Raw genomic sequence first — 23,545 nt, forward strand, 5'->3', positions numbered from 1 at the left:
TCTATAAAGTCATCCAGTGTTTGTCTCACTGCTTGATGTTGGATACATAAAGGTTAGATAACTTGTCTCTTTAGTTACACAGGTTGGGAAGAAATATACTCAAAGAGCTATACTTAAGACTAAAACCAAGGAACCTCAACTGCATGTGGACTTGAATACAATGAAATTCTGGGCACTGAACTCACGCTGTAATGGCATGACGTTTTTGCAAGCCTTGGGAGGGGTGAATATATTCTGCATATGTAGTAGTAGTAGTGTTAGTCGCCCAGTCGTGTCTGACTCTTTCCGACCCCATGGACTGCAGTCCACCAGGCTTCTCTGTCCATGGGATTCTCCAGGCAAGAATACTGGAGTGGGTTGCCATGCCCTCCTCCAAGGTATCTTCCCGACCCAGGGATTGAACCCAGGTCTCCTGCAATGCAGGTAGATTCCTTACCATCTGAGCTGAGCTACAGGGAAGAACCATTCTGCATATGGGAGGGATGTAAATCACTAGGGGTCAGAGGGCAGACTGTAGCTAGACCCCAGGAAGTAAGCACTGAACATTATATCCTGGAATTCATCCCCTCCTCTTAAATGTGAATCGGATTTACTGATCTACTTCTAACAGCATATGGAGGAAGTGATGTGATGTCAGTTCTGAGTTAGTCTGAGATTAGTTCTGGTTTCAGTCTTGAATGATCTTGCTCATTCCCTCATGGGTCACATGACCTGGAGGAAGCCAGGGGCAATGTTTTGAGGAAGCCCTAAGGAGAGGCTCACTTGATGAGGAAGTTCAGTTCAGTTCAGTTGCTCAGTCGTGTCCAATTTGCGACCCCATGGACTGCAGCACGCCAGGCCTCCCTGTCCATCACCAACTCCCAGAGTTTACCCAAACTCATGACCATTGAGTTGGTGATCCCATCCAACCATCTCATCCTCTGTCGTTCCCTTCTCCTCCCACCTTCAATCTTTCCCAGCATCAGAGTCTTTACAAATGAGTCAGGTCTTCGCATCAGGTAGCCAAAGTATTGGAGTTTCAGCTTCAACATCAGTCCTTCCAATGAACACCCAGGACTGATCTCCTTTAGGAGAGACTGGTTGGATCTCCTTGCAGTCCAAGGGACTCTCAAGAGTCTTCTTCAGCACCACAGTTCAAAAGCATCAATTCTTTGGCGTTCAGCTTTCTTCACAGTCCAACTTTCACATCCATACATGACCACTGGAAAAACCATAGCCTTGACTAGACAGACCTTTGTTGACAAAGTAATGTCTCTGATTTTTAATATGCTGTCTAGGCTGGTCATAACTTTCCTTCCAAGGAGTAAGCGTCTTTTAATTCCATGGCTGCAGTCACCACCTGTATTAATTTTGGAGCCCCCCAAAATAAAGTCTGCCACTGTTTCCCCATCTATTTGCCATGAAGTGATGGGGCTGGATGCCATGATCTTAGTTTTCTGAATGTTGAGTTTTAAGCCAACTTTTTCACTCTCCTCTTTCACTTTCATCAAAAGGCTCTTTAGTTCTTCTTCACTTTCTGCCATAAGGGTGGTGTCATCTGCATATCTGAGGTTATTGATATTTTTCCTGGCAATCTTGATTCCAGCTTGGGCTTTATCCAGCCCAGTGTTTCTCATGATGTATTCTGCATATAAGTTAAATAAGCAGGGTGACAATATATAGCCTTGACGTACTCCTTTCCCGATTTGGAACCAGTCTGTTGTTCCATGTCGAGTTCTAACTGTTGCTTCCTGACCTGCATACAGGCTTCTCAAGGTGGAGATCAGGTGGTCTGGTATTCCCATCTTTCAGAATTTTCCACAGTTTATTGTGATCCACACAGTCAAAGGCTTTGGCGTAGTCAATAAAGCAGAAATAGATTTTTTTTGGAACTCTCTTGCTTTTTCGATGATCCAGCAGATGTTGGCAATTTGATCTCTGGTTCCTCTGCCTTTTCTAAAACCAGCTTGAACATCTGGAAGTCCACGGTTCATGTATTGCTGAAGCCTGGCTTGGAGAATTTTGGGCATTACTTTGCTAGTGTGTGAGATGAGTGCAATTGTGTGGTAGTTTGAATGTTCTATGACATTGCCTTTCTGAGGGATTGGAATGAAAACTGACCTTTTCCAGTCCTGTGGCCGCTGCTTAGTTTTCCAAATTTGTTGGCATATTGAGTGCAGCACTTTCACAGCATCATCTTATAGAATCTGAGATAGCTCAACTGGAATTCCATCACCTTCACTAGCTTTGTTCATAGTGATGCTCCCTAAGGCCCACCTGATTCACATTTCAGGATGTCTGGCTCTAGGTGAGTGATCACACCATTGTTGTTATCTGGGTCATGAAGATTTTTTTTGTATAGTTCTTCTGTGTATTCTTGCTACCTCTTCTTAATACCTTCTGCTTCTTTTACGTCCATCCATGGAGAAGGAAATGGCAACCCACACCAATACTCTTGCCTGGAAAATTCCATGGACAGAAGAGCCTTCTAGGCTATAGTCCATGGGGTCACAAAGAGTCAGACACGACTGAGCGACTTCACTCACTCTGTTAGGACCATACCATTTCTGTCCTTTATCGAGCCCACCTTTGCATGAAATGTTCCCTTGGTATCTCTAATTTTCTTGAAGAGATCTCTAGTCTTTCCCATTCTATTGTTCCTCTATTTCTTTGCATTGATCACTGAGGGAGGCTTTCTTATCTCTCTTTGCTATTCTTTGGAACTCTGCACTCACATGGGTATATCTTCCCTTTTCTCCTTAAGCTTTTTGCTTCTCTTCTTTTCACAGCTATTTGTAAGGCCTCCTCAGACAGCCATTTTGCTTTTTTGCATTTCTTTTTCTTGGGGATTGCCTTGACCCCTTTCTCCTGTACAATGTCACGCACCTCTGTCTATAGTTTATCAGGCACTCTGTCTATCAGATCTAGTCCCTTAAATCTATTTCTCACTTTCACTGTATAATTGTTAGGGATTTGATTTAGGTCATACCTGAATGGCCTAGTGGTTTTCCCTACTTCCTTTGATTTAAGTCTGACTATAGCAATAAGGAGTTCATGATCTGAGCCACAGTCAGCTCCTGGTCTTGTTTTTGCTGACTGTATAGAGCTTCTCCATCTTTGGCTGCAAAGAATATAATCAGTCTGATTTTGGTGCTGGCCATCTGGTGATGTCCATGTGTAGAGTCTTCTCTTGTGTTGTTGGAAGAGGATGTTTGCTATGACCAGTGCGTTCTCTTGGCAGAACTCTATTAGCCTTTGCCCTGCTTCATTCTGTACTCCAAGGCCAAATTTACCTGTTACTCCAGGTGTTTCTTGACTTCCTACTTTTGCATTCCAGTCCCCTATAATGAAAAGGACATCTTCTTTGGGTGTTAGTTCTAAAAGGTCTTGTAGGTCTTCACAGAGCCACTCAACTTCAGCTTCTTCAGCATTACTGGTTGGGGCATAGACTTGGATTACTGTGATTCTGTCGTTTTTGAGATTGCATCCAAGTACTGCATTTCAGACTTTTTTGTTGACTATGATGGCTACTCCACTTCCTCTAAGGGATTCTTGCCCACAGTAGTAGATATAATGGTCATTTGAGTTAAATTCACCCATTCCAGTCCACTTTAGTTCGCTGATTCCTAAAGTGTCAACATTCACTCTTGCCATCTCCTGTTTGACCACTTCCAATTTGCCTTGATTCACGGACCTAACATTCCAGGTTCCTATGCAATACTGTTGTAAGCATCGGACCTTGCTTCTATCACCAGTCACATCCACAACGGGGTGTTGTTTTTGCTTTGGCTCCATCCCTTCATTCTTTCTGGAGTTATTTCTCCACTGATCTCCATGATATTGGGCACCTACTGACCTGGGGAGTTCATCGTTCAGTATCCTAATTTTTTGCCTTTTCATACTGTTCATGGGGTTCTCAAGGCAAGAATACTGAAGTGGTTTGCCAGTGGTCCAGTGGAAAGGAAGAAGGTAAATCAGAGAGTGGACAGGACACAGTCCTCTTTTTTCTTCATCAAGAATAATACTGAAGTTAAAGAGCAGGAGAGATATGAAATGATCACTGTGAAAATAATTAGTAAAAAAATGCTGCAGAGAAGGTAAGTAAGAGGGGAAAGTGATAAGTACTCCTGCTGAAGATTCTTTTATGATCCAAGGAGATAAACAAAAAGCTAGTTCAAGAAAAAAGAAGTTCAGTGTGGTCTCTGAGGGGGAGAGGATGGGTCATGGAACCATTAAAAGGCTACTGACATCATGGAGGCATCAATGAAAAGTCACGAAATCCCTCATAAGGGATTACATTCTGGGAACCATAATTACAAAGTCACTAGGGCAGGCTCTGAAATGACTGATGTTTAGGAGGAAAGAGGGTGATGCAATCTCTAGAAGTAGGGGAGTTCATGATTTATTTTGGAAGCAGTATTTGGAAAAAAAAAAAAAAAACAGAACTCTTGGCAAATCTTTATATTCACATTATTAAGGAGGCCAAGGATGATTATTCAGATGTAAAATGGTTGCTAGAGATGATGTAGTTCTAAGGGTAAAAAACTTTTATAAAGTTATAAATCTGCTGCTTGAAAAACTGGACAGATGGGAGATGTAGACCCAGTAAGAGAAATGCAGGCCCAGCTATGGCAAAGGAGGAAACGCCATCCAACTGGACACATACTCTCACCTAGTGATGTTAAAGACTAAAAGCACATTACAGCTAGCAGCATAATGCCAGGCAGCTGCTATGCAAGTTTAAAAAAACAAAACAAACACAGAAAAAACCTTAAAAGAACAGCAAACAATTAAGCAAATTTGAAAAAAAAAATTCAAAACTTAAATATAGCAAAAAATAATTTCTTTTTTCTTTTCTATCCAGCAAAATAAAGTATAATTACTGTTAGAAAACAAATACTTGGTTATATGTGCCAAATGCACCTATGGCTGAGCTAGGTTCCTACAGTGGACACAAATGAAATGCTGGTCCCTAAGGCGCTTATGGACTAGTTGGAGACTCTGCCTTTATGTGCATAAACAACTCGAGAAGGACTCAAGAAAGCACAGTCAGCCTGATGAAAAGGTGATCCTTGGGGTGGTGAGATGAGTTCCAGAGGGAGCAGAGCATCAGGAGACAGGACGGGGAGGCCACAGAGGAGCTCGAAGGACTGTGCGGTATTAGGGCCGGAAGAAGGAAGATTCCCAGCTCTAATATCAAGGCCGGGGACCCTTCAAGGAGGGGCTGATGACAGGACAAGGGTCAGAGAGCTGATGCCTCACAGCTGGGACATGGAGGGTTGAGATGGTAAGAGCGGTAAGAAAACTGGGATTCCAGGCTAGTCATTCATGCCTCCTTTTCACAAATGAGTGTCAGTTCAGTGAAGGTTCTGTGCCAGGGGCAGTGGAGATGAACGGAGGTGCACAGCCTGGTGGGGAGACCAGGGAGTGAGATGGATAACACTTCAATGAGGCAGAGGGCACAAGGAGATCCCTGTGTGAATTCTGACCAGGGCAGTAAAGACAGGCCTGGGAGAGTGATTAGGGCACTGTGTCTACCTAGGACCTTGATTCTTTAAAGCAATTTGTTAGCAAAAGAAATCAGAGCAGGTTGAAAGAGGTTAAAGTGAACAGTAAAATCTTAACTTTTTGTGATTTTTTTTTTTCCCTTAGCAGAAAATACCAATGGTATGTGGCCAACAAAGCACTTGATGACACAGTAAATCTAATTTTTCCAAGCCGAATGAGGAAGGACAGGTGGAAAGGGAACTGGAAGCAGTGTCATCCTCAGGGGTGCCTTGAAGGCAGTCAAGTGGGTCATGACTCCTGGTACCCCTCACTCTGAGCTTCAGGTTCTTTGTCAAATGGGATCTCCCTGCCCTCCCAGGGCAGCTGTGATGATTGTGAGTCATGACCTTACACAGCGCCTGTGCTGAGTGCTCAACCAATTGTTTTCTTAGTGTTGAAACTTGGGTTGCTGAAAGATAGGTGAAGGCTCATGGCAATTAAGAATGTGTTTAACTTTTTCTTCCTCAATTTTTCTCTTTTCTTCCTGTGGTTCCCTGTCGTTTATCTAACTTGATCGTGGGAAAAGAAGACTCAAGGAGGAAGAAGGTAAAAAATGGGTGGATATGCAGCAAGGCGAAGGCTCTGCCAATAAAAAGACAGTAAAGATTCAGTAAACAAGTAAACAAAGACAGTAAACCTGAGTGAGTTTATTAATGCAAATTTATTCTTTCACCAAAGAGCCCAGAAAAAGTGAGGTGCAATCAAAAAGAAAATCACGGGAGAAAGTAAGGAAAAAGAAAGTCAATGGTTACAAAGGATACTGGGAAACAAGTTCTGCAGGGAGGCACTTATTAGAGGCAGAGGTTAAAGAAGGCACGACTATGGTGTGGTCAGTGGAGTAAGTTAAGATAAAAATCAAACCCCATCTTGGTGAGATCAATTGAAAAGCTAAAGATGTTAACCTGTAGGTCTTAGAAAGAATGATTAAAACTGAAATTTATAGGACCTTGGAGTTAAATATTTAATGGCTGGAGAGAAAACCAAGATGGATTATACATTAACTATGTAAATTTTTCTGCATCCCCCACCCCACAAAGAAAAAATAAAAGACCTGAAGTATATTTCACTATAATATTTATCACTTCAGTGCTTACTCTCTGCCAACCACTATTTAAAGAGCTTAATAAGTATTAATCATTTAATCCCCAGAGCAACTCTGTGAAGAAAATACAATTAACACCATTTTACCAATAGAGAGATGAGGCACAGAGAGTTTAACTTGCCCAAGGAATCACAGCTTGCAGGTAATCACAATGCAAAAACTGCTTCCCACAATTATCCTAAGCCTGGTCACAAACTTTGGGTAGAGTCACCCTCTAGTGGAATGAGTTTAGGGCCACCTACAATAAGAATGGGCTTCCCTGGTGGCTCAGTGGTAAAGAATCTGCCTCCCAAAGCAGGAAACTCGGGTTTGATCCCTGGGTTGGGAAGATCTCCCAGAGAAGGAAAGAGCAACCCACTCCAGTATTCTTGCCTGGGAAGTCCCAAGAACAGAGGGGCCTGGCGGGCTACAGTCCAGAGGGTCGCAAAGAGTAGGATATGATTTAGTGAATACACAACAATGAATAACATCACAAGTCATTCCTGAGAAGGAGATGGTGACTTTGGACTGACAGTAGGTAGTCCTTTAAAAATCTCACATGGTTACCAATTCGGTTGGAGGGACACATAAGGTGAAAAAGCTGCAAATGGATGTGAGTGGCCAATAAAAAGAATGAAAAGGCAATAAAAGACCATACGTCCAAGAAGCAAAGTCTATCAGATTCCCACTTGTGGTAATACGAAGGTGGAGAATCTCTGATAAGAATTCACACAACAGACATGATGCTAGGCAGTCATGAGGCCCTGAGAGCCTCCTCAGAGCATGGTTTGGCCCTATGATCATGCATTGATGTGGGGCTCATCTTGCCTATATTTATGCTATTTGTCTCCTCCTAGGAACTATACCCAAAAGAATAAGGCGTGGTCTTTGGTAAAAATATACTACAAGAGTCTGAGATATCATTATTGTATAATACATTTCTCTTATAAACAAACAAACAAACAAAAAAATTAGAGGGAAAACAGACCTTGCTGGTCTGTAATTAATGAAGCCTGACTCTTTCAAAGGCAGAGAAGGTACAAGCTTCCCTCAAAGCCCACCCACAACTGGCACTGTAACAGAGGGAACGCTGCAGAAGGGAAGAAGAGGCTGATTTCAGAGCCAACAACTGTGACTCTCACCGGTTTGATTTTCCTGGACAGGGCACGACCTGGAGCTGTGTCCTGCTGCGCCATCTCCGTGTCTCCTCCTCCTTCACCATCTGATGCCCCTAGGAAACATAAAAATTAAAAATTAGAAAAGTGCCTTTCTTTCTCATATTTCTAGCATAATCTTGGTACCATCTTTTCAGAAGGTTCTGTCCCTTGACTCGATAATTTCACCTCTAAGAAGCCGAATTTGAGAAAATGATCCAAAATGAAGATGTGATTGAAGAATCAAGGTGGCAGTGTTATTTATAAAACTACACAAATGAAGATTATTCAGATGTCTAAAACTGAGACTGTTTAATTAAGGAACACGCACTGAGTTCCATGATTGAACTCTCCATTTTCAGATGGAAAAGCTGTTGCTTGGAGGGATAAAGTAATTTGCCCTAGGTCACACACCTGGGGACCCAGATCTCTCTGAGTCCAATGTCTTCCCCCATAAGCGATGCTGCCTGTACTGAGACCCAGCCAGCTCTCAACACCTGTGTGTTGGCCCCAGGGGTAATGAAAGAGAACGTGACAAAAGGATTATACATCATGAGGAATTCTTATTTTAAATTTATAAAATCTTTCAACACTGGAAAAAGTAAATTCTTATCCTAAGAATCAGGAAAAAAGTTTTTAATAATAAAAGTTTTTAACAATTTTTCTGTTTAAAAAGCTCTTTTAAAGAAACATGGCAACCATAAGTTTTTTACTTCCCATAAGGCTATCCAGTCTTTCAGATTTTAGTGGCTGTTCTCTCTGAACACATTTTTGAATCTTTGAAAGACTTCACTCACTCCCTTTGAGTTTTACTGTATATCTCCAAGCCCAAAATGTGAGTCTTGAGTAATACTGGTCAGAATTCATATTTAGGTACAGATTAACTAGTCTGGTAGTCCTGAGATGGTTAGTTTTATGTATCAACTTGACTGGGCCACAGGGTGGTCCAGACACTTGGTCAAACATTACTCTAGATGTTTCTCTGTAGGTGTTTCTGGTTGAGATAACACTGAATGGGTGGACTGGAATAGAGCAGATTGCCCTCCTACTGTGGAAGGGTATAGCCAATCAGGTATGGCTGGGATAGAACTAAAAGTATGACCCACCCTGAGTAAGATAATTTGTTCTGCCTTTGGACTTGAAACATTTGGCTCTTCCTGGATCTGGAGCCTGCAGGCCAATGAGCTGGAACTATATCATCAGCTCTCCTGTCTCTCAAAACCTTCTGACTAGAATTGCAACTAAACAGTTGGCTATCCAGGATGGCCAGCTTGTCGTCCACACTGCTGATCTTGGGGCTTGACAGCCTCCATAACTGCATGAGCTAACTCCTTTACACACACACACACACACACACACACACACACACACACACACACACGACAGAGAGACAAAGAGAGAGAACAATAAATATAGATAGATGTGTAGCAAAAATATTTATTTCCCTATTGCCTCTGTTTTTCAGGAGAAGCTTGCCTAATAACTGTGTAGAGTGAAAAAAAGGACTCTACCCAATGAAGCAGTAGCAGGTAGAAGATTAACAGGGCTTTTTAAATGAATGATTAAGTTGGCATTAAAAGTATTTATAGAACTGTTTCTGGGAAGAAAGCAGTAGTAGTCATATTTTCCCCATTCCTCCTGTTAAGTTACAGCAAAAAACCCTGAACATTATACATAAAACAAACAGAGGAAATCTCTGAAAGGTGGAGAGAAGAAGTCAGACGGGCTAGGGATCTGGAGGCCCACGGGAACAACACAGTGGTGAGCTCAGTAGGTTTTCTTTTAGCTCATTATCTCAGACTTGGAGCTAAAGAAGCTAGTAACTTGGAAATGCTAAGTGAGAGCAGAAAAAAAAAGCCCCAGCAAATAAATGTATGCTATATTTAACAAAATGACCAGGAAAAGGACAGCCTACCAAGACTGAAAACCTTTAGATAACAACTACTTGATTCCAGCCAAACACAACAGAAAAGCTGTGACCCTGCCTACACCAGCAAAGGCTGAGTGGGGAGCCAAAGCTTCCACCTTTGGCCGTAATGAGGCATCCCGACTTCTCTTCCACCTTCCAGCAGGGTGGTGGTCAGAAGTGGTCAAGTAGGGACTGAACTCCTGAAGAGGTTTTCGTCCCCGGAGGGTGGTGGGAAACCCCTGTTCTCTAGCCGCGCCACCTCCAGTGCAGTTCAGAGGACACGCTGTGAGCCTGGACCTACGCCTCCTCCTGGTAGTAACAAAGGCACCTCTTTCCCACTAGGGTCAGAGAAAGCCTAGTAGAGAAGCAGGACTCTCCAAACTGCCCCGTGGCGATGAGGCCAACCCCCACACTAGTGTTCTAGCAACCACTAAAAAAGCTATGCAAAGAGGTACACTCAAAAATATTAAGACAAATCAAAACAATTCTAAAAAGTTCAAGTAACTCACAGGAAGGCAGGGAAGATAAACAAGAAATAGCAAATAAACAGAAAAGATGAAATAAAATGACAGATTTGAATCCCAACATATCAATAATTATATAAATTTAAATGATCTAAACACACCAATTTAAAGACAGAGACTGACAAAGCAGATTAAAAAACATGACCTAACTATATGCTGGGGCTTCCCAGATTGCTCAGGGGTAAAGAATCTGACTGCAATGCAGGAGATACAGGTTCAGTTCCTGGGTCAAGATCCCCTGGAGTAGGAAATGGCAACCCACGCCAGTATTCTTGCCTAGAATATTCCATGGACAGAGGAGCCAGCCAGGCTATAGTCCATGGGGTTGCAGAGTTGGACATGACTGAGCATGCATGCAGCTATATGCTATTTATAAGAAACTTATTTCAAATATAACAGTATAGCTAAAAGCAAAATGATGGGTGAAATGTAATATATATTGATAAAATAGCAGGGGTTATATTAATACATTATACTCTATTAATTATATTAATATCAGCTTATATTAACATATTTATATACATCAGATATTAATATCAGACAAAGGTTGAATAAATTGTTTCTTTAGCCAGTGATGCTTTTTAGTTCCAAAAGGAAAGCTGCTTTTCTGAAGTCAAGATGCTAGTTCTGCGATTTCCATTAAGAAAGTATGACAAGAACAGCACGGGGACCCAATCTAGCCAGCCTGGCTCCAGCCGCTAGATCCCTCCAGGACCGCCGGCATTTGAGGAACTGAAGCCAGGACTGGGCCACTCAGCTCGAGCAGCTGATCTAGCCCATGGCGTGGACTCACCAAGACGGTGCCGTCTTGTTTCCAGCTCCCGGAGGGTCTGCATCAAAAAAAAAGAAGAAAGGACACGACCAGATGGGATTCGTTAAATTCTTCCAGAAGTGGAGTCAAGTACACTGTTCTTTTTCAACCCCAGGCGAAAAGAGCAAAAAGCTAAAATTAAAAGTTGCACATATCTTTTTCCTTCAATCCCTGTCTTTGTCCTCTTTATGAGAAGTATCAGAAATCTAATTTCTCAGCAACTTCTGTAAGCTTCTAAGTATTTGCCTGCATGGTCCTTCAAGGCCCTAGGGAGAGTACTGGCAGTGGCTCATAGTTAATTTTTCTTTAAAAATTAGCAAAAGAAAAATATATGGGGATTAAAATAAGTACAATAGAACACTGTCTATTTCCACTCAGAACTCATCTCTGTCGCTCTCCTACCGAGTGATGTTGGAGCTGGAGTGAGCATTCTGGGGATCCAATTAGAGGGAGATGATTGGACAGACTCTGAGTTTAATGAAATATTATAACCTTATAATAAGGTTCATAATCATAAAGCCCATAGTTAAACTACTGCTAGCTGTCCTGGTGTAGGAATGTTTCTAGGAATATTCCTACCACCCTATGCCAACTTACCAGACATCTGACACAAAGTACGCAGGGCGAGAAGTTGTGTATTGTAACACAAACACACTTGTACCTCCTTCCTTGGAACAATGCAGGAAGTGGAGGAGGAAGCAGATTTGGGATGAATGAAACCAGAAACTAGTCAGTGGAAAATTCTTCTAATCATCAAAAATGTAAAACTGTAAGCTGAAAATTAGGTTCTCGTTTTGTGTGTTCAAAATGGAAAGTCTCTCATATAGGAATATATTAGACAAAGCATTTTACAGTTTAAAAAAAACACAGTTTTTTCTTATCTAATGAAAATGAATAAAATAAAACTTTTCAGAATTCTTCTGTTTATAACAGTACTGTTATAACACTTTCTTTCATATCTTATTTTGTATCTGTAATTTTGTATTCTTTTCCTAAGAGGCCTCACCCCGCCACACTGCATAAGTTTTATGCTCACAAAAACCTAGATCTGCCCTAGCTATAGGCCTGCTTAACTCTCCTATGGTTCTCATACTTTCTCAGCAGAATAAATTACTGAAACACACAACCTGGTAAGTTTCAAAAGCATGATGCTAAGCAAAAGAAGCCAGAATCAAACGGCTTATATAATGTGTGGTACTGGAGAAGGCAAAACTATAGGAATAAAAAACAGATCAATAGTTACTGCTGACTGGAGATGGGAAACTTCTGGGGCTGTTGGAAACGTTCTATATCTTAATTGTGGTAGTGGTTACACAACTGTCAGTCATTCAATATGTGCTCAGTTGTGTCTGACGCTTTGTGACCCTATGGACTGTAGCCTGCCAGGCTCCTCTGTCTATGGGATTCTCCAGACAAGAATACTGGAGTGGGCTGCATTACAAAAAACTCATGGAATCATACACAAAAATGGGCTAATTTTACTATGTAAGTTATTTACTATGTAAATTATTCCTCAATAAGCCCAACTTTAAAAAATAATGATAGAAGCTAACTTTCTAATGTCTGAGTCCACAAGCTTAACCCTGACACTACCCTTGCATGAGAAGATGGTGCTTATAGCCAAATGTTTAGCTAAATGATGCTTCCTTCTATTCTGTCTGCTAAGAGGTCTGTTTGTCCTTTTATTTTAAAATCATGACTAGGTGTTAAGCTTAATGCAATGTTTTTTGATTTTGCATTTACTGAGATGATCATATAGGCTTCTCCTATAATCTGTTAATGTGGAAAACTGTAAAAATAAGTTGTCTAATGTTAAATAAACCATTCTTGCTATTCCTAGGATAAATCCCAATTTGTCAAGATATATTTCTTTTTTAATAATGTTGGTTATATTTTGGCTATTATTTTATTTTAGACATTTATTTACATAATTTTCCTTCCTAGTATTGTTTTTGTCTGGTTCAAGTACTGAGGCTATATTAGCTTCATAAAAGGGCTTCCCTGGTGGTGCAGATGGTAAAAAATCTGCCTGCGAGCAGGAGGCGTGGGTTTGATCCCTGGGTGGGGAAGACCCCTGCAGAAGAGAATGGCTACCCTCTCCAGTACTCTTGCCAGGAGAATTCCATGAACAGAGGAGCCTGGCAGGCTACAGTCCATGGGGTTGCAAAGAGTCAGACACGACAGAGCGACTAACACTTTCACTTTTTTTTAACTTCATAAAAGAGTTGGGAATGTCTCCTCACTTTCTATTCTCTGAAATATTTGTATATAGTTAAGATGACTTGTTTATTGATATTCGGTAAAATCTGTTAGTAAAAGAAGCAGAGTGTAATATTCTTTTTGTGGGTATGTTTTAACAAATGCTTCAATTTCTAATGGCTATATAATTATTTAGATGTTTCATTTTTTTACTCAATTTCAGTAAATAATATTTTTCCAGGTAATCTGTTGTTTTACTTTTAAAGTTTATTGGAGAGGGGTGATCATTCTATGTAGATATGTTTTCTTTTTTCTTTTCTTCCATTTTTTATTTGCAACTTGTTTTTCTTGTTCTATCTTGGAGATGTATTTCTTTAAAAAAGCAACAACTAGGTTCTTTATTATGCTTTCTATTGCTTCTTTGATTTCTAGTGTGCTAATAAAGATTCTTCACTTTAAGTATACTCTATTGAGTTCTTACTTTTTGTAGCTGGATGTCTAGCCCACCGTTTTTCTCCATCTTCTTGTGTGTGTGCTTAGCCGTTCAGCTGTGTGCCACTCTCTGTGACCCTTTGGGCCGTAACCCATCAGGCTCTTCTGTCCATGGGACTTCTCAAACAAGGATACTGGAGGGGGCTGCCATGTCCTTCTCCAGGGGGTCTTCCTGACCAGGGACCGAACCGTTGCCTTCTGTGGCTTCTGCATTGCAGGTGGATTCTTTACCTCTTGAGCCATCGGGGAAGTCCATATATTTTCTTAACGCTTTATAACTTAATCTGAATACCATACACTTTAATATTATAGCATTTTCATTATTATTTAATTCTAAATATTTTTAAAGACTATAGTGACTTTCTTTGACTGATGAGTTATTTAGAAGTGTATTGTTACATTTCCAAACAGATTTTTCAAAAGTTACCTTTTTGTTATATTGTGGTTGGAAAAATGGCCTGCATTTTTTAATAAAAGATTTATTTAATAAGACTTTTTAATAAAAGACTTGTTTTATTTTCTAGCACAGGGATCAGTGCACTTTTTAGGTTTTTAGTGCCACACAGAAAACAACTGTAGGATCTGCACAGCAATAAGGTCTCTGTAATTGCTGGACTCTGCTATTATGCAAAATCAGATTGGGTGTGGCTGTTTTCTGACAAACTTTATTAACAAAAATACATCCAGGTTGGATTTGGTCTATGGGTCATAGTTTGCCAGCTCCTGACCTAGTAGATAAATATTTATTTAACACACATATATATTTTAAATAGTTGACATACAATACCATGTTATTTCAGGTAAATTACATAGTAGTTTGATATTTGCATACATTATGAAATCATCACCACATAAGTAACCATCTGCCTCCACACACAATCCATTACAAAATTTTTAAAATAGAATATGCAGTATCTAATTGTTAGGGGCACAGTTGTATACATAATTATGGATAGACTTAATTATGTTTTTCAAATCTTCTATATGTTTATGAATTTCTATGTTTTATCAGCTGGGCTTTCCTGGTGGCTCAAATGGCAATTACTGACATGTATATTAACATCTTCCACTCTTATTTTGAATTTCTTCATGTTTTCTAGTAATTCTATCAGTTTTTAATTACGCATCTTATAGGTATATTAGATATATGCAAGTAGAACTGTTACAAGCTCCTGTTGGTTGATTCTTCCTTTTATCATTATGTAGGGACCCATCTTATTTAAAAAATCCATCTCGTTTAATTTAGTTCAAATTCACTAATTTGGGAAGGGGTGTTCTATATTTCTAGAGGTGGTCAGCTTTTCTCTGGGAAATCTAACTATACACATTGAAAACTCATGTTGGAGACACAGCTGTAGTTCAACAATCTAAAGTGTTTTGCTAAAATTACTCATCCCTAGGAACCAGAATGTTTTATTTGGCCAGGTGAGGCCAAGCTGGGAACTACTCGTTAAGAACCGTGTTCCCAGCTCATTAAGGGACTCCCACCAGCATCACTGCGAAGGAACACAATTCCCACATCCAAAGAACAGGACCCTGTGAAAAGTGAACTCAGTGAAGGCCCAAAGCAAATAACACAGGGCAGGGGGAAGGGCGAGCAGAGGACAGGGGAGGGGGGAGGGGAGGAGGAGGGAGGGGAAAGGGAGAAACAGTGAGAAATGTAGCCAGTGAGAGAAGAGGGCTCTCAATTCCGACTCCACGTGCACTAACAGTCATGAGGTGAAGGAAGCTCCATCCAAAATAACTACTACAGGTATGCCAAAAGGTAAGGGCTTACAATCAATGAGTCCAGGCCAGAAAAGAATCCGACATCTGCAAGTGGACCTCTCACTGACTCTTGGTGTGCAGAACGCCTGCTTCTCCCTTTATCTCCTGTCATTTCTCCTTCTCTATCAAAATCTTAGTCCCACCTTCTAAAATTCAACACAAGTCATGTTCCCCCACCCCCCACCGCCACCCCATGTAGAGACCTTCCAAAAACAGAAACAAGAATATCTTAGGGCTATAATCTAGCAAAGAGCTGCAACTTTCGCTGGTTAAAGAAAATGCTGAGATCGAAACATGTATATTATCTAGGGTGAAACAGATCACCAGCCCAGGTTGGGTGCATGAGACAAGTGCTCGGGCCTGGTGCACTGGGAAGACCCAGAGGGATCGGGTGGAGAGGGAGGTGGGAGGAGGGACTGGGATGGGGAATACATGTAAATCCATGGCTAATTCATTTCAATGTATGACAAAAACTACTGTAATGATGTAAAGTAATTAGCCTCCAACTAATAAAAGTAAATGGAAAAAAAAAAAAAAAGGTAAAAAAAAAAAAAAAAGAAAATGCTGAGAAAAGAACAGGATCCAGCATGCAAACGAAGAATTACATGATCAGCAGCAGGAGGAATAACAAACCCTAGGCCAAGTCTATCGAGCCTGATCCAGGGCACCTGGCTGTGTGGAAGTGCTCCTCTGAGAAGCCTGGGCAGGTTCAATCCTTAGCCTCCTGGCCTTTTCTGACCGCAGAGTCCCCACCTTGGATACAGGGACACTGGACCACTCAGAGTCTTCTGTAGCCTAGTGGTGGTGCATTAGACTTTACATTAGCATGGCATATGCCTCTCCGATTTTGTTTCATTTTTCTGAGGTACCATCTGCTTCTTTTTCATTTGCATATGCAGCAAGAAACTGGGCATGATTCACCTTTTTCAGCTCTCAGGCTCTTTAAGATGTTCTCTTCCTTGCTCCAAAAGATTTGACAAAACAAATGCTTCTGAATGTAAGTCCCCTGTGAGTGAGTTCTTCCCATCAGAACTTTTCCTTGCATTGGAAAGGAAGGAACTGGAAGGGGGAATGGGGTGGGGAATCCCTTTTCCCATTAAATTTTGCTATTTCCAGTGGCAACTGCTACAGCCAATAATGTTCCAATAAAGTTCCTATTTTCTGAAGATGTCCCTAGCAACAGTTCCAGACTTTCTTTATAAAACATGTTTCCAGTTTCCACAGAAAACTTTAAAGTTAGATGGCACAACTCTAAATTATTGTCATTTTAAAACTCTGAAAGAAGGTAAAGTACTAAGACCAATAGCATCACCTCAAAAATACATGACCAAAGAAAAATATTTCACCTTCTATGGGAATCTTAAACACTACACAATTTGCTGCCAGTTACTTGTAACTATACATTACAAGTTGTAATGTATAGAACTATGTAATCACTATGTTGTGGACTGGGAACTAACAGAACGTTACAGGTCAGGGAAAGTGAAAGTGTTAGTTGCTCAGTCGTGTCTGACTCTTTATGACTCCCTGGACTGTAGCTCGCTAGGCTCCTCTGTTCATTGAATTCTGCAGGCAAGAATACTGGAGTAGGTAGCCATTCCCTTTTCCAGGGCATCTTCCTGACTCAGGGATTGAACCCAGGTCTCTTGCATTGCAGGTGGACTCTTTACCATCTGAGCCACCAGGGAAGCCCAAATATACTTCAAAAACAAACACACAGAAAAAGAGACCAGCTTTGTGGTCATCTGAAGGAGGGGGTGGTGGGAGAGAGAACTGGATGAAGGTGGCCAAAAGATACGAACTTCCAGTTACAATAAACAAGTATTAGGGATGAAATGTACGACATGATTATTTAACACTTCTGTATGCTATATATGAAAGTCGTCAGGAGAATAAATCAGAAGACTTCTCATCATTAGGAAAAAAAATTCTCTCTTTCTTTCAGTTTAGATCTATATGAGATGATGAGCTTCCCTGGTGGCTTAGTGGTAAAGAATTCATCCTCTGTGCAGGAGATGCAGGCTCAATCCCTGGGTCAGGAAGATCCCCTGGAGGAGGGCATGGCAACCCACTCCAGTATTCTTGCCTGGAGAGTCCCATGGACAGAGGAGCCCGGTGTGCTGCACCCCATAAGGTGTCAAAGAGTCGGATGTGACTGGAGCGACAGCACGGGCGCGCATTATGCAATACTGCTGCCCCTCTAACTTAGAAGGAGAGCTAGGCGTCTCTCAGGTGGTACCAGCCATTAGCTGGGTACTGGAATCACAGGGCTTTGTATGCAGAGCCCAGTTTAACAATAACATATGTTCTTACATTTGAGTAACACTCATCTAACTGGAGAAGGAAATGGCAGCCCACTCCAGTATTCTTGCCTAGAGAATCCTGTGGACAGAGGAGCCTGGTGGACTGCAGTTCATAGGGTCGCAGAGTTGGACACGACTGAAACGACTTAGCAGCAGCAGGAGCATCTAACTGAGGCAGAAGCTGCTGGTCTGGTGACTAGCTCCTTTCCTCCAAAACAAACACACCCAGAATCTTAGCAGCTCTCCCCACCACCCCTGCTTCCGTCCTGTACTTTGGCTTGGGAGAAAATATATCCTGACTTAGCGAGGGTATTCCTCATTTATGCTTGCCCTTCCCACATCCCATCTGATTTAGCATCTGTCTTACTGCAGGGATCCTTTAATGTGTTAATACGCACTACTACTCTCCAAGTGTGAGGACGGAAATGAGGTCATCCTTGGGTTTATGTAAGCCCCGAACTCTGCTCTTCGCAGCACAGCTGTCAACAGCTCCGAGAACAGCACTCTCTGCACACCTTTTGGGAAGTTCCAGCATAGACGAGTGAAAAGGGAAGTTCTAGAAGTCTCAGTTTCTAGTTCCAACTTTTGTGATCTTGGGCTAATCATTTATTTTATGCCACAGTCTTCCCATTTATGCAATGATGAAGTCATACTGCTATGATTTATGATTCTCTTCTGGTTCAGGCCAATTTCTATTAAGAACGCTGCATGTCCTGGACAAGTCAAAATTTCCAGAGTGAGATGAAATGTTGAAGTACAGAGGCATAGGGTAACATTAAAAAAAATAAAGGGGAACGTGGCCTGTTACATGATTACGTGAGTTACGTCATGTCCCCTGAACAGAAATTGCATAAGGAGAAGGCCTATGAGGCTGCAGTTAGACCTGCTATCCATTCACCCTTGTGAAAAGTGTGAGCCCAAGAGGAGAAATGTTCAAGGGAAAAGCACACTGTTTCTGTTACGACTGCCCTAAGCCTTCACGGAGACTTCAACTACCTACCAGATGACTTCATGCAGGCTGTTAATGTGCATCCTGTGAATTGTGAAAGGTGGGGGTAATGTTCACATGCCCTGCCTGCTCCAGGATCCTTAACCTTCTTGCCCAGCTTTCTCAATGGAAAACCCAGATCTTAACTGCCTTTTTGTATACCTTAGGAAAAGGTACTTTATTGCTTTAAAGGTACTTTAAAGCTTCCTACAGGCAAACTGGGCTTAAGGATGTTAGTGAAAGTTGCTCCGTCGTGTCCAACTCTTAGCAACCTTGTGGACTGTACAGTCCATGAAATTCTCCAGGCAAGAATAATGGACTGGGTAGCCTTTTCCTGCTCCAGGGGATCTTCCCAACACAGGGATCGAACCCAGGTCTCTCACATTGCAGGTGGATTCTTTACCAGCTGAGCCACAGGGGAAGCTACTTATCAACTAATTACCAGCTACATGGGAAATATACCGAGAGGGGTTTGTGTTGGGAATGATCTTCCAGAACTGTAACTCTGAGGTCTTCCACCATAGTGCGGGATAAATCTCAGATGTAACAGTCAAATCGGGTAAATAAATAAGAGATTAAAATAGGACTTGATTTGTCAACCCTATGCTATCATTTTGATGGGGTCATCATTAAAATATTTTTTTAACCTATTTCCTTGATATAAAGTCATACATACTAATCATAAGAGAGTTCAGAAAATATGTAAAAGTAAAGAAAAAATCTGGCACTACCATAAAAAGATAGTCCTGCTATAATCAGAGATATATTCTTCTAACTGTGATACAATAACTTCTACTTTTAGTTCTGCCTCTGTGTATATGAGTATGTGTGCATGCGTGCTAAGTCACTTCAGTCGGGTCTGATTCTCTGTGACCTCATGAACTGTAACCTGACAGGTTCCTCGGTCCATGGGGATTCTCCAGGCAAGAGTTCTGGGAGTGGGCTGCCATGCCCTTCTCCAGGGGATCTTCCCGACCCAGGGATTGAACCTGCGTTTCTTACATCTCCTGCATTGCCAATGGGTTCTTTACCACTAGTGCCACCTAGGAAGCCCATGTATATACATACTATACGTGTGTGTGTGTGTGTGTGTGTGTGTGTACACACACATATGAGTATGTGTTAGTCACTCAGTCATGTCCAACTCTTTGTGACCCCAAGGACTATAGCCCACCCTCCAGGCTCCTCTGTCCATGGGATTTTCCAGGCAAGAAGACTGGAGTGGGTTGCCGTTCCCTTCTCCAATAAATGAGTATATGTATGTATATATACAGGGCTTCCCTGGTGGCTCAGATGGTAAAGAATCTGCCTGTAATGCTGGAGACCTGGGTTTGATTCCTGGATTGGGAAGATCCCTTGGAGAAGGGAATGGCTATCCACTCCAGTATTTTTGCCTGGAGAATCCCATGGACAGAGGAGGCTGGCGGGCTACAGTCCATGGGGTCACAAAGAATCGGATAGGACTGAAGAGATTTAACACAAACAAATACATACACATATACATCTGGAACTACATGTTGTATACAAATACTTTATCTTTTAATATTATATCATGAGCATTTTCCCACGTCAGTAGTACTGAAAAATATTTTTAATGGCTATATGACAAACTATTGCTTACTTACAGTATATTTAATTTGTTCTTCTATCATTAGTTAGATTATTTCTAAACGTTGCTTTTGTAAATTTATTGTAATAGACACTTTTATAACTTTTATGCATTTACGATTAGAGCAGAATTCTAGAAGAGAAATCACATTGTGAGAAAGCATGCATGTTTCTTAAGGGTTTTAACAACTTCTAAACTGTTTTTCAGATGGTGTGGGGTCAATTTTAAAGTCATCAACATGTATAAAGACACTTTTTGCATCACACTACAGCAAATCCTCAACTTTTGGACATTGCTAAGAGGTAAAAACGATACTGTATTCTAATTTGCATTCATTTGACATGACCAAGAGAGAGTATTTTGTTCTTTTTATTAGCTGTGTGTATATCTTATAGGAATAGAATGGTCTTCACCTCTGTTCATTTGTCTGTTCTTTGTATAAATCTTAGTATTTGAAATACAAAATACAAATTTTTGAAAGATTTGTATAAGTCATTCAATGTTAAGGTCAACTTAAGAAGTTGTTTTATCTCTTAATTTTTAAAATTATTTTTGACCTAGAGATGCTATCAGTTGTAATGAGATCAAATATGTCAACTTTCTTCACTGCAATTATGCTTTGCAAAGTTCACCCTAAAGTAGATACTTTTATTTAGTTTAAAAAAATTATTTGATCCTTTTTTAAACATTTAACTTAAATCCTATATGGTAGATTTTGTTGTATAGTATAAAGTAAAGTTCTAAATTTATTATCTTTTCACATATTTAATCAGTTGTCCTAACCTCTTACTGAAGGATTCTTTTTTCTCTCATCATCTTATTCTAGCACTTTCATTTAATCAAAACACAAATCATACACATTCCTGGGTCTGGTTCTGTTGATCTGCATGTGAGTCTTCTATAGGTACCACACTATATTATTGTGTGGTATTTTAAAAGACATACTGAACTTTTAAAAAAGTTTTCTAAGTGGCTAAAGCACTGGGGTGCAGAGAGTAACAAAACAGGGAGCACCAGATTCAGGCCAAAATCTCTGGTAGAGGTAGAAAGCGCCATGGATGATGGAGGTCAGTGAGAATGCAGGGACAAACGTTGAGCTGCTTCTCTCCAGAATCTCACCCACACCTCTGTCACTCCAGAGCTGTTTGGCTTTGGGTAAGCTAATGCACCTTCTGTGCCGTGATTTCCTTATATGTAAAATGAGGTTGGTAAGTGGTTAAATGAATTAGTGTAAAACTCCGAGGACAATGCATAGCCATGGCAAATATCATTGTTAGTTATTTGAAGCTATCTTCTTCCATGGGGCTTCCCCAGCGGCTCAGATGGTAAAGAATCCGCCTGCAATGTGGAAGACTCAGGTTCGAGCCCTGGGTTGGGAAGATCGCCCGGAGAAGGGCAAAGCACTCCAGGGTTTCTGCCTGGAGAATTCCACGGACAGAGGAGACCGAGGGGCTACAGTATTTGGGGCTGCAAAGGGTCAGACATGACTGAGCGACTGATACACTTTCCGCTTCCATCATGCCACTGACATTACTCTTGCCGAGGACATCAATGATTCCTTAATTGTCAAATTAACATGGGACAGGGATTAAAAAGACAGGCTCTCTACAATCAGGCTGCCCAGATTAAAACAATACCTCTGCATTTTAAAGCTGTGTGACTTTGGCAAAGTTACTTGCTCATTCTGTGCCTTAATTTCTTTGTCCATAAAATGAGAGTATTAATAGAGCCAACCTTACAGGGGTATTACAAGGAGTCCGGACACAATAAATGTAAATTGCTTGATGCACAGTCCTGACATGATAAAAGTAAATTTCTTGGTGCACAGTCTACCACACAAGTAAATTCTCAGGAAATGGTCATTATAACCATCATCTCACCTGACTGCCTTGGGGAATTTGGCACTGATGTTGACCCTCAACTTTTTGATACCCTTTTCTCCTTCGTATTCTGGCACACTATGCTTTGGTTCTCAATCCATCACTTCTTGCTCTCTCTTCTTTCATTTTTCCGGCAAAGTGTTGGCATTCTCCGAGGTGTCCTCCACTTACCCTATTCTTTGGTGACCATACACTTTTCCGGTGTTCCTTCTTCTAAGCCAGGGGTTGGAAAAATTTTTATTAGAGGATCAGATAGTTAAGGGCGTGTGGACTCTACAATCTCTGTCAAAACTACACATTGAATCGTGTAAACATTCACTGAAGACATGTAAATGAATGGGCATGACTGTGTTAGAACAAAACTTTGCACATAGAAACAGGCAGTCAGAAAATGGACCAGAGTTTTTCAGCTCTTCCTCTAAGTAGCTGCTACAGCCAGGTATGCCTTACTTAGACTGCTCATCACGCAGTGTCCGTACTCCCTTCTGGACTGTGGGCACCCAAGAGCCCGGGGTCCTTCCAGCCTCGCATGCTCTGAATGCAGCGTAGAATCTGGCTGCTACAGTAAAGCACCATCTGCTGAAAACACTGCATGAGATGAGCGTGTAATATCAGTCTTAGCAGTTAAAAACTTTGTTGTGCTGTGAGGAAGAAGGCACTTCTTCCACACGAACCCTTCAGTAGCTACCAAAACAAACTACAGAGAAGACCTCATGGCCTGTATAACACACTGAAATGCCTACTAGAATTAATCTTTCTTTCCCAAATGTGAAAGGGAAACTCAGGTCCAGGAAATTCGTAATTTCAAGGACCAAGTAATATTGCAGACATCAAAACAGAGCTGTCCAGCATGATCTATAAAACAGGACACACTTTATAGGAATTGAGAAACAGCTGTTTCCCCATTTCTGCCTTAAAAAGGAATAGGCTACAGGGCTCAGGGGTATATGGTAAGCATATGGAAAAAATTTATTTGCTTAAAGAAATGTGACATGGAGCTGGCAAAGGGCTCAGTTTGTAAGAGATAATGTCGTGGTGGGTAAAATTAAGAGTATTAGAAGGATATATACAGAGTCATTTCAGCATTGTGATTAATGAAAAAGGAAACACCAATAAACACTGGAGGGAAAAAAAGAAAAGCAAAGCTTAAGCTGAAAAGAACTGAATATACTCCAGGGAAGACAACTGGCTGGAGGAACCAGGTATCACTTGCAATAATAATGACTTTAGTAAAATAAATTTTAGATAAAGGTGACACTAGTTTAGTGGAAAATAAGGAAACCAAAATTTGAGTCACAAGTA

At 41.0% G+C, this 23,545-nt stretch overlaps 1 protein-coding gene across 2 annotated transcripts in view; it reads right to left on the reverse strand.

Moving 5' to 3' along the window:
* The window catches only part of CMSS1 (cms1 ribosomal small subunit homolog), a 373,974-nt gene that overhangs the window by 29,405 nt on the left and 321,024 nt on the right, over nt 1–23,545 (reverse strand). For both annotated transcript variants that reach the window (XM_020916728.2, XM_070455010.1), the window contains one exon: nt 7,750–7,838. In XM_020916728.2, coding sequence (XP_020772387.1) covers nt 7,750–7,838 — 89 coding nt within the window. The remainder of the gene's footprint in view (nt 1–7,749; nt 7,839–23,545) is intronic.

Source organism: Odocoileus virginianus, chromosome 25 (assembly GCF_023699985.2).
Source record: "Odocoileus virginianus isolate 20LAN1187 ecotype Illinois chromosome 25, Ovbor_1.2, whole genome shotgun sequence".
NCBI lineage: Eukaryota > Metazoa > Chordata > Mammalia > Artiodactyla > Cervidae > Odocoileus > Odocoileus virginianus.